Source organism: Babylonia areolata, chromosome 24 (genome assembly GCF_041734735.1).
Source record: "Babylonia areolata isolate BAREFJ2019XMU chromosome 24, ASM4173473v1, whole genome shotgun sequence".
Lineage (NCBI taxonomy): Eukaryota > Metazoa > Mollusca > Gastropoda > Neogastropoda > Buccinidae > Babylonia > Babylonia areolata.
The window spans coordinates 22,789,994-22,802,000 of NC_134899.1; the positions used below are offsets into that span (position 1 = coordinate 22,789,994).

The 12,007-nt window shown below is 41.8% G+C and overlaps 1 protein-coding gene across 3 annotated transcripts in view; it reads left to right on the plus strand.

Annotated features, from left to right (window-relative positions):
• The window catches only part of LOC143298824 (E3 ubiquitin-protein ligase RNF213-like), a 232,974-nt gene that overhangs the window by 190,491 nt on the left and 30,476 nt on the right, over positions 1 to 12,007 (plus strand). For 2 of the 3 annotated variants that reach the window (XM_076611814.1, XM_076611815.1), the window contains exons 82-86: positions 3,917 to 3,951; positions 7,915 to 8,012; positions 8,636 to 8,792; positions 10,036 to 10,213; positions 11,179 to 11,270. In XM_076611814.1, coding sequence (XP_076467929.1) covers positions 3,917 to 3,951; positions 7,915 to 8,012; positions 8,636 to 8,792; positions 10,036 to 10,213; positions 11,179 to 11,270 — 560 coding nt within the window. Of the gene's footprint in view, positions 1 to 3,916; positions 3,952 to 7,914; positions 8,013 to 8,635; positions 8,793 to 10,035; positions 10,214 to 11,178; positions 11,271 to 12,007 lie in introns of those variants that run through there. The other variant, XM_076611816.1, reaches the window with a different exon arrangement.

The following is a 12,007-nucleotide window of genomic DNA, read 5'->3' on the forward strand; positions in this document are numbered from 1 at the left end:
TGTGCATGCTGGGTATGTTATTGTTTCCATAACCCACCAAATGCTAACACAGATTACATGATCTTTAATGCATTTGATCTTTTGTATGCATATACACATGAAGGAAATTCAGGCACAATCCAGCTTGTATATACATGAAAGGTCACCATCAACCAAATAAATTGTACATGCTCTTATCATAATAGTTTCTCTGTTGATGCTTTAAGATGTGCGAAGGTTTTTCATATATATATATATCAATAGATTCTTTAGTACATTTTCATTTCTTTCTGTGAAAAACAGTATTAATCGAAAATTTGATGGACTGCTGTAATACTTTGCCTGAATAAATCTGATTCTCAGATCATTTAGTGCTGGACAAGTAAAGGTAAAATGAACTTTATCTTCAATTGAAGATTGACATAATCGACATATTTGAGTTACATTAGACCATTTCTTGGATCATATCTTGTCTGTTGCCATATTAGCAAACATCATGTTTCATTAAAATGCAGTTCAAAGACAGCATAACATTTAATTTCTTGTCTGCAGTGAAAAGAAAAAGAAAAATCCGGAAAGACCACAGTTAATGACACTGATTACACCTTTGACATGCATGTTGCTTAACAATGGTACTGAATGAACTAAACAAACTGTTGTGAACATTCCAGTCAGCAACACAATTTTCAACTTCATTCAGGTACTGTGGGAATTGTTCAAAATGCAATGCTACTTCTATTATAAGTATCTGAGCAGTAAGGCCATAGAAAAGATAACAGATATCAAAGACATACATTGTTTTGAAAACTTGTTAAATGCAGTAATTTCCAGAAGATTATAGAAAATTGGGTTTTGTGTAGAGTTTTGCACAACATTTTCAGTTAGTTCTTGTTCTTATTTGTCAAAGCTTGAATGCCATGATGAAGACAGGTGAAGTTTGAAACTTTGATATATATTATGATCAAGGGTGTTGTTCTGGTGTCTGTGGTTCAGACAGATTCAAAGAATTTCAACTTTCTTGTGGGAATGTGCCAGGCTAGACACCCTGTCTGTTGGTCAAATGACACATTGTATCTCTCCATTGGTCTACATGTCATACAATTCCTTCTTGATGGCAATTTTTAGGGTATATGGGCATTTTCCTTGGAGCATCCACGCACAGTGGAATATCTGGGTTGATGACCAGTTTGCTTTGTCATGGGAATTTCACTGGTCTGTCAAACTGTGTGGCTACATTTGCATGAGGTCATTCACAGCACTGAACATGCTCTTGTTACCATGTGTACTGCAAGCAGATTCTGATGTATTGATGTTGCAGTTCAAATTATATATTTTGAGGCTTTCACAGGATGGAAGGCCAATACCAGCAGGTCAACAGTATAAAATGTAGTGTTCTCTTATCCTGAGTCTTCCAAGCGTAAATGACAGACTCTAACAAGTCAGTGAGTTCAAGCTGTTCCCAGAATTTTTGTCAAATGTATCCAGGGATGTTTTCATCTTCCTCTGTTAAGGTCCATGGGTTGTAGCTCTTGAGTCCATCCTCACCTACTAATAGAAGGATTTGACTCACTTTTGTCATCATTTGGTACTTCTTGATTTTGATGTACGATTTTTGGCAGCATTATAATGCATCTGTCAGTTTGTCTGCAGACCAATTCATCTTTGATTCCAGACTGTGGTATATTTCATTGAGGATGTCCACAGGACTTAGATCTCAGGCCAGTGTTTTGCTGTTCCATATATGATAGTTCTTGTTGGTACACTATTCAGTGACTCTTTTGTGACTCACCGAAGGTTACTAAGGAAGTCGGTAAATCGTTCACAAGTTATCTCCCTTTACAGGGAACCCTATGATTTTTCATCAGTTTGTTAAATTATAAACACTTCCTTATAGATGAGATTATAGTTTTTATGTTATTGGACTTCAGAAAGATCATACTTCTCAACTGTAAGGATATCATTTGGCCAGAAAGCCTATAACTCTTTTAAATTAATATTTATGTGAATGAATTTTGGCGCAATCTTTGAAATCCACTCTGTTGAAACATACAAAATACCTTCGTTTTCTATAAATCAATATAGTTGCCATGGAATTTAGATTGTGCTTTAAAATGTAAATGATTAACCTTTTTTCTCGTGTACCGCTTTCCGTGTACACCAAAGTTATAGACATGCGATGGTACAAAATGTCCGACAGCATTTCGGCCCCACAAAACTATCTCTTCTTCAAGCCACTGGAATTCGTCAGTGCCGATTTGAGCAAAATATGTTTTTACAATACCTAGACATTTTTATAGCATGTCTTGCAGATGTTTGCATTTCTGTTATCAATTCGATTCCTATCATACATGTGTAGTTGTGTTGGAGTTGGTTTAAACGAAGTATTTCATTGCCGATCACCAGTGCCAAAAGCACTGCCAAGTGGTGCCGACACGGGAGCTGTCCGTTGAGTTTTCTTTTGAATTTTGACATAAAAAATCTTCACTATAGAAGCAGATTCTATAGATTTTTATACAGTTGGAAATTCAGGATTTTCAGTTACTTAACTGTTACAATTATATTACATATCGTGACGTATTAATTGGTGTAATGTACAGAAATGATACATGAACTCGTTAAAAGCTCATTCATTCATTGACTCTTTTTGTTTACAGTTTTCAACTACATTATTTTTGTAGAAAATGGTTTAGCTTAAGAAAATGCTCGTCTCTTGTAGTTTTGTGTGATATATAATATGTCTATGTTAGTTCCCCGAGCCGTAAGTCAGAAGCCGCTAAATTTGGTCAAACAAACACAAGCTTGGCCCCTCAAGGCTCGCGGAGGGCTGGTTTTGTGAGTCACTTCGCGGCGCTGGCTTTGCGGTTCGGCGGAACAGAATATAAGGAGTGAGCGAGTGCCAGACAAATAGAGAACTCTCCTGGTCTGGAAGAATGAAAGAAGAAAACCGGCGCACCGCCTTCCCGAGTCTACCTTGTCTGGCTGCAGCTCTCTTCTGCTAACACCTTCTACCTTTCTTCACCTTCTCCAACACCACCTTACCACCCCATCACATACTGAGAACCAGTCCTCATGATTGCTTTAAAAGCAAACACAAGGGGTCTGCCACAGAAAGTGCCAGGCAAGGTGTCATGATGGTGGTAACAGAATTATGAATTTGGGAGAAGAAGAAATTGCAGACTTGCAGGTCATCAAGGCCTTGATTTTTTGTTACTTGTTTTGTTGCTGCCATCATGTAATGTGGGGTTGTCTTGATGATGTTAGTATGCATCAAAACCACAAAAAGCATTTGCTGGTACAAACTATTCAGTGAAGTAACACTGGCATTCAAGAAAAGATGCATGTTGCACAGGCACAGGAGGAAGAAGAGGGATGACTTAAAGTGACCCAACTGCCAGCACCTGTATGTTTGTATATGTATGCATAGGGATGGTGATGCTGGCACACAGGTTGCAGTGGAGGGGGGTGGAGATCAAGGCACAGAACTGACCAGCAGAGCGAGTGTGCTACAGACATGAGAAATGCATGACTGTTGATGCCTTTTATGTCCTGGAGTCATCCAGATCCATGATATGTGTACAACAGGACACCATCAGAGAAGCTGTAATTTGACAAGGAATGAAACTGAGCAAGCAAAGACAGAGATGTGGAATACAGGGCAAAGAGCATGGGTCTAAGGACAGTTCCCCAAGGATCTCCATCTTCCAGTATCTTAATAGCAGATTGATAACTTTTGTTAGAATACAACCAGACGGTTTGGAAGTAAACCATGAAATGCCAAAAGTGTAGTTGAGATGAGTAAGAAGAAAATAATGGCCAGTTATTATGAAGGAAGCAGATATATGTGCAGAGAGAGAAGAAAAACTCTTTGTTTGCGTGTGCTTGTGCATGTATGATGTAGTTGTTCTATTGTCATGATTTTGCTTTCTGTGTGTTTCAGAGTGCCCTAGAGGACATCGGTATGCCATTGGAGATGTGAGTGAATAGGTCAAGTCCATATGTCTAACTCCATTCCTTATTTTTCTGTGCTCAAATCAAATGTTTTCTGCATTGCTATCCACACCCCAGTCTATTTGTCTCTCTTTGTCGCTCAATCCATGTGCATTTTTAATCACACATTTACAAATTCTTTATTTTTGTGCCCATTAATGGCATTGTTTATTTCACACTTTCTTAATATTTCCATGTCATCTGTTCACTTGCTGCATATCTGTCTTTCTTTTCTAGTATCCCCAGTGTTATAGTGTCAGGCGCCTATGGTGGAAGCATGGGATTTTCTCAGACACACTGCGCACTGATGGACCCCTCCTTCCTACCTCCCTACTCTTCTCCCCCCACCCCCCTTTCATGGCATCTATCCCCACCAACACCCCTCCCCATACCCTCTCTCCCTTTCCCCCCTTCCCTTGGCCAAGTACAGAGGGAGCAAGTTATCAAGAAATACTAAGTAAAGATGGTATCTCCTCTGACCATTCTCTTCCTATACACCCCCTGCCCTTTTCCCTTCCACTCCCATCACCCTCAACCCCGTCCCCCCCTCCCCCCCAACCCCCCTCCTTACCCCCCCCCCATGTCGATCTCTGGCAGGATGGCATCTGCCTCAATGGTCACCACATGGTGTGGTGTGTTTATCATGAGCTGTTCAGAGCAGAATCAGGGCTGGGCGATCTTTCCTCCTCCTTCCCTTCCTCTTTTCATCATCCCCCCCCCCCCCCTCCCCTTCTCCTTCTCCTTGTCAGTGTGGGTTCCGTGGGAAAGCATCAAAAGTGTAAAGTCTAGCACTGCTGGTTCCAGATTGGTTAGTTTCCTCCACAACCAGTGTGGGAGGGCCTGGTAGTGTACTTGGCAGATTGGTCTGTTAACTTCAGCCAATTGGAAGCATTCTGGGTCGGAAGATAGTTTGCATACGGCGCCAGCTTGTGAAGAGGATAAAATGAGTAGGCAAGTGGGATTTCTTTCTTTTCCTTCCTTGAAGCAGGCCAGGAGAGCCAGACGGTCAAGACAGTACCATGGGGGCTGTGTGCTGTTAAGTTAGAGAAATAAACACCTCAATTCATCTTTCTAAAAGACCCTGCTGTGGTACGAGGAGAGAGTGGATTGTGCACCTATCCTCTGCTGTTACCCCTACTCTACCCCCTTTAACAACTTGGCGTCGCCGACAGGATCAGCAGGTGAGGTGTCTCTTAGCTTTAGCAGCACACAGCCCAGCACAGCCCAATGCAGACCAGCACAGCCCAACCCAGCCTGAGGATGACCATGCCTACTACCACAGCACAGCAGTCCCCCATGCAGTGGTGTGTGGCACCCACACTGCCAGTGTTCACTGGTGAGCCAGGCGAGACGTCGGCTGAGGACTTCGTCACTGAGGCGGAGAGGGTCCTGGACGCATACCCCATGGGAGACGAGATGGCTGCATACTTCATCTACAGCCATCTGCAGGGAACCGCACGCAGAGAGCTGATGCTGCGGGACCTGGAGGACACCAACACCCCAGAGAAGGTGACCGGCATTCTGCTGGGGGTGTTCGGTGATGGACGGCGTGTCACCACACTACTGTCCATACTTTTTAGCAGGGTACAGCAGCCGGAGGAGTCCATCATGGACTACTCTCATGCTCTGCGCAGCCTGGAGAGAACCATCCAGATGAAGACGACTGGGGCCGTCACCGCTGACATGCTGAGGGACCACTTCATCAGTGGCCTCCGGAACGCCTTGTTGAAAAGGGAGCTGCGCCAGGTAGTGAGGCAAGAGCCTCAAACCACCTTCATCCAGGCCAGAGATGAAGCCCTGAGGCTGCAGAGAGAGCTGGAAGAGGACCAACAACAGCAACAGGCCAGGGAACAGATGGCACGACTGGGGGACAAACTGTTGTTGTTAGAGGGAAAAGTCAGGTCCATGCAGGGGCTAGTGTCAGGTCTAGTTGGTCAGAGAGATGATGTTTTAGTTAAGAACAGGGCTGTGGGCAAAAAGAAAAAGAAGAAAGTCGGGAAAGGAAAAATCCAGTCAGCAGTGGGGAATAGGATTTCCCCAAACCACAAGGGTAAGGATTTCCCCAAAGTAAAGAGCAAGGTTTCCCACAATGAAATACACAGAGACTTCCACAATGGTCTCAAGGGGCGGGATCACAAACTGGAAGAAAGAATTTCAGATAAACTGATGAAGAACCATTCAGTAGGTGACTGCAATGGTGATGATCCATGCCGAGATGAATGGGTGCTGCTGCCCATGCCACCTGATCCAGGGATTCCTGGTCAATGTTGGAAGAGGGAGAATGACGTAGACTGCCAAGCTGCAGTCAAGACTCCCAGACCATCACGCAAATCAGTGTGCACTGGTTTGTGTGAGACTAGCACCAGGTCTCATCTGAAGCCTGAAATGCACATGACTTGTGGCTCAAAAGGTGCTAGAATGTCGGCTCAAATGGATAGGAACTGGGATGGGAGACTGACAGGGTCAATACTCCCAAAATGTAGTGCTATGTACAAGACTAATGTGAACTGCCTTTCAGTGAGTAGACTTGCTGCTGTAGCCTGCTAGTGGATCTGGTATTTTGCGTACAGGGTGGTGTTTTAGCTGGAAGTTTAATGCTGCTTTTCATGTTTTATGGTTACTCAGTCTGTTGAAGTTACAATTTCTATACTGGCCTTTCTTGTTTGAAGGTTTTTAGGTACTGCTTTTTTGTTGCTGACAATGTTCTGCATTTATTTGTAATATGTAAGGGTGACATACATCAGATAATGTATGATGACAGGGATTCCTGTAAGATCCTTATGTATTAATGTTTTGCTAATGCTCTTCGTTGGAGAATTTGTCTCACCATTTGCATGAAGCAATTGATTGGTATGCGATCTGCAGCAATGAGGACATTGCTTTCAAAAGCAAGGGGTGGATGTTATAGTGTGTCAGGCGCCTATGGTGGAAGCATGGGATTTTCTCAGACACACTGCGCACTGATGGACCCCTCCTTCCTACCTCCCTACTCTTCTCCCCCCACCCCCCTTTCATGGCATCTATCCCCACCAACACCCCTCCCCATACCCTCTCTCCCTTTCCCCCCTTCCCTTGGCCAAGTACAGAGGGAGCAAGTTATCAAGAAATACTAAGTAAAGATGGTATCTCCTCTGACCATTCTCTTCCTATACACCCCCTGCCCTTTTCCCTTCCACTCCCATCACCCTCAACCCCGTCCCCCCCCTCCCCCCCAACCCCCCTCCTTACCCCCCCCCATGTCGATCTCTGGCAGGATGGCATCTGCCTCAATGGTCACCACATGGTGTGGTGTGTTTATCATGAGCTGTTTAGAGCAGAATCAGGGCTGGGCGATCTTTCCTCCTCCTTCCCTTCCTCTTTTCATCATCCCCCCCCCCCCTCCCCTTCTCCTTCTCCTTGTCAGTGTGGGTTCCGTGGGAAAGCATCAAAAGTGTAAAGTCTAGCACTGCTGGTTCCAGATTGGTTAGTTTCCTCCACAACCAGTGTGGGAGGGCCTGGTAGTGTACTTGGCAGATTGGTCTGTTAACTTCAGCCAATTGGAAGCATTCTGGGTCGGAAGATAGTTTGCATACGGCGCCAGCTTGTGAAGAGGATAAAATGAGTAGGCAAGTGGGATTTCTTTCTTTTCCTTCCTTGAAGCAGGCCAGGAGAGCCAGACGGTCAAGACAGTACCATGGGGGCTGTGTGCTGTTAAGTTAGAGAAATAAACACCTCAATTCATCTTTCTAAAAGACCCTGCTGTGGTACGAGGAGAGAGTGGATTGTGCACCTATCCTCTGCTGTTACCCCTACTCTACCCCCTTTAACACCAGCAACATAGATTGTGATATTTGTATACCCAGCATACTCATGCTCTTGTTGTTTGATACTGTGCAGTGTAGACCATGTTCAGGTTGAAGACTGTGTGGAATGGGAATGTATGTTTCGTAATTTGACTCTTCATTTCAGTGTGGAAACCCCAACAGCAGAGGATCTTGTCCAGAGTGTGCTGTTCCTATTGGTGGTGCTGGTTATCACCGTCCAGCTGCAGGCAACCAAATAATAGAGTATGTTCCACTTCAGTGCCTCAACATATGTTTGCATGCAAACTCACACACGCATGTGCACAATCACACACACACAGAGGCATGCATGCATGCACTCACAAGTTGCATGTATGTTTAAGTAAATTAAATCTGTAAAGCTTTGACGTTCTGAGAGTGAAATCCACAAGCGTTTTGAAGGGGGAAAGTTATTAACAAATTTTTTTTAAGATTATCTGCATTAATTGTGAGAATTATGTTAGAAAAGACAGTGTAAATTCACCCAAATGCTTTACCCAAATACTGACAAGCAGTAATGAGAAATGTTTGCTTTCTGTTTGTGGAATGTCATTTTAAATTTTGAGGCAACATGCATTTACAAAATCCATAATAGTGCAGAATGATGAATTTGAAACATGTCATATGTCTATAAAAAATATTTTAAAAATTAATTGAACTTTTTGTTCGGGGATAAAAACATTATTTAAAAAAATTGCAGCAGTTCATTAACAGAAAATCTGAAATGACAAAAAATTGCTTGATATATTCTCTATGAGGATTGGAATGTTTGATGTAAATGCATTGTACTGAATACTTCCCATGGCATATGCTCAAAAATTGTACTGAAGTGCTTGTCTTGTGTAAAGGGTCGTGGACCGTACACAGCCAGGCCACATTCTGGGAGCAGCTCAGGACAGAAGTGAGGAGGCAATACCAGAACGCAGCATGTCAGCAGCAACATGTTCTGTTGCACGATTTCTTACCCATGCTGCCCTCTTTCTCTCTGCTGCTCAGCCTGGACAGGTACAGCCCATGGCCTTTGACAACACTTCTTAGAAAAGAGAGAGGCATAGGAATGACATTGTAACATTACTGATCCATGTTGTTTCAGATGAAAGCAGTAATTACATACAGCTTCTCTTTCAATCAGTCTCACATTGGCTTGATTGGACTTTGCACATTGATCAACACTGTAAGATGGTAGACTATTTTGATTTAATCCGAAATTCAAGGAAACAAAATGTTTTAATGATGGCTTCTAAAACATAAACATATATATACCGTAAATTCGGTCTATAAGCTGCAACTTTTTACCCCAGCTTCAACCTCTGCGGCTTATACAATGATGCGGCTTATTTGCGGATTTTAACGATCCCGGGAGTGTCATGTTCTCGACTATTCTTAGCTGCCCTTCAACTCACCAAAATCATGATTTCTGTCCATGAATTTTTGGATGAGCTTCAGGATAGTGTGCTAACTGTTCACGTTTTATAAATCAAATCCGCACACATTAAAGCCTTCAGATCAGCATTCAGTTCTACTCTGCTCAAGCGTACACCCTCATCATGCCAAAAACGCGAAGTTATGCCTATGATGCAGCCTTCAAATTGAAGGTGATCGACATAGCAGACGACAGTGCAAGCGACGAACCAGCAGCGACCTCCACCTTCATGTTCATGAAGTGAAAGTGAGGCTGAAGTTGGTGACAAGATGGCGGAGGAAGCTGTGCTGGTTCTCTTAAGCTCGGACACTGAAGACGAAGATTTTAGTGGATTCAGTGAGCAGGATGACGTTGAATAAATGTGACTATCCCAAAATTATGGATCTTATTTTCGTTGTGTTTATTTATTATTTTTTTGTGGCACTAGCAGTATTTTCACTTGCTTTTCTTTGTGTTGTTCCCGCTTGTGTTTATTTCATAACCTACAATATGGACAGCTTTTCTGTAGTATCAGTATGTGTTCCGGTACTGGAAATAAGTGCGGCTTATGTATGTATAAAGTTCAGTTTTTTCCAAAATTTAGTGGGTGTGGCTTTTATACCAGAGCGTTCAATAGACCGAACTTTACGGTAATAATTTACCTGCTTATCATAGAAACCATCTAATATACTTTTATGAAAATAAACACATACATGCATCACGTCACTAGGATCTTACTGAAGGTTAAAGGCTTGTGCCAAGTCCATTTTCACATGTTGGTCATGGATGGTATGCCTCTTGTATCTTAAAAAGACATTTTAAGTAGTGTCGTTGAACACTGAACAGGCAGCCTCAGTTTCTGGCATGATTCAACCAACTGTGAAGGAAGAGGATGTCATGACCTTTTTGTGGGCACACCTGGTTAAGGACCTGCAGGTTCTGCAGAAAGTGCTGGGCAGGTCCTGTGATGATATCTACATATTGCTACACCACCTGTGTCATCAAATGGCAATGCTGCCACCAGGTATGATATCTATGCAAAGATTGGACTTTATGATATTATGTCCTATTACTGGCTGTTTCCTGTAATTATATGATGGTTTATTTATTTTGTGCTTCTCATTAAAATATAATAATGCTTAAGGCACATGTGTAGAATATAACAAAACAATAACAAATGAAACATTTTACATAAAAATCATAATCACAAAGAAGAACTTTTGCAAATAAGTTATCCCATTTTAAAACATACAGTCATCTCTCACAAATAAGAACATTTACAACTAAGTTATCCCATGTGTAAAACATACTGTCATCTCAACTACATAGTTAGCTTAACATACATATATCATCCACATATTGGTGTCATAGTCAGAAATTCCACACTTTGAATGCTATTTTCTGTCTGTACTTTTTCTGCATTCACAAGATGATTTCGCCAATTTATTTTTTTTAATTTTTTTGTGGATAAGTATGCCATATGCAGTCAGTTACACAAAGCATTGTATCAATGCATACTTACTGATTGATTGCTATGAATGATGTATGTGAAACTGCTATGAATATTTGTGTAATGATTTGCTGTTGTGAATATTTGTTTCTTGATTGACTGTTGTGAGTAATGTCTGTAAACTGGTTGACTTCTGTGAATGTTCTTGTTTACTGCATTCGCTGCTGTGACTGACATTTGTATACCTATTGACTGCTGTGAGTGATATTTGTTTACTGACTGGCTGCTGTCACTTATATTTGTTACCGATCGACTGCTGTGAATATTTATCTACAGACTGCTGTGAATGTCTGTATACTAACTGGTTGCTGTGAATGAAATTGGATTACCCATTGGATAAAATATAGTCAGGTTTTGTATTCACTTTCAAGTTCTTTTTTATTGTAAGCGTTTATACAGTATTATGGAGACATTTGATATCTCTTTTCATTGATACACGATCAAATCAAAAGCAAAACATCTGTGCTGTTTTGTTTCAGAGCATTTATGGCATCCTCAGCTTAAATCAAAACAACAAAGAATGGACTGGGAAAGAAAGTTCACTGTCAAATACATCCAGCCTGTTCTGCAGGTATGCATTAAACTGATCACAAAAGTAGAGAAAATCCCCTCTCAGTATCTCACTTTCAAGTACTCATTGATATTAACAGCTGTACTAATTCACACACTCACATAGGTATCTGATTGAAATGCAGTCAGTTTTTTTAATTCTAATTTAAGAGATGATAAATGTAATGTTTTTGGAGAGCTTTTTAGTAAATATTCTGACTAATTTTTATGCTTTGTACAATGCAGTTTGTTTTTAAACAGTGCCTTACATAATTATCAAGACACAGAGATTAATGAGATCTTGGGAAAATTTAATTAAAGTAGACCTTTTTTTTCTTTGAGAAAGAAAGTTACATATATACTGATTGTTGTTGGTGTGTTTTTGTATATTTTGCTTGAAAATTACTTGACAGGTTACTTCTTTTGCAGTGGTCATTCATTGCTGTGGACAAAATACATGTATAAGTCATTAACATCAGTACATTACAATGTAGTTCAAAGTGAACATACACCAAAGTCCTGACTCGCGCTGGCCTCCCGACCATGTACACCATGCTGAGACAGCGTCGGCTGTGCTAGCTGGGTCACGTTTGCCGCATGGAAGATGGTCGCATCCCAAAAGACATCCTTTATGGAGAGCTCGCCACAGAACAGAGAAGCATCGGCCGCCCACAGTTGAGATACAAAGACATTTGCAAACGTGACATGAAGGCATTTGAGATCAACACTGAGTCCTGGGAGGACCTTGCAGATGACTGC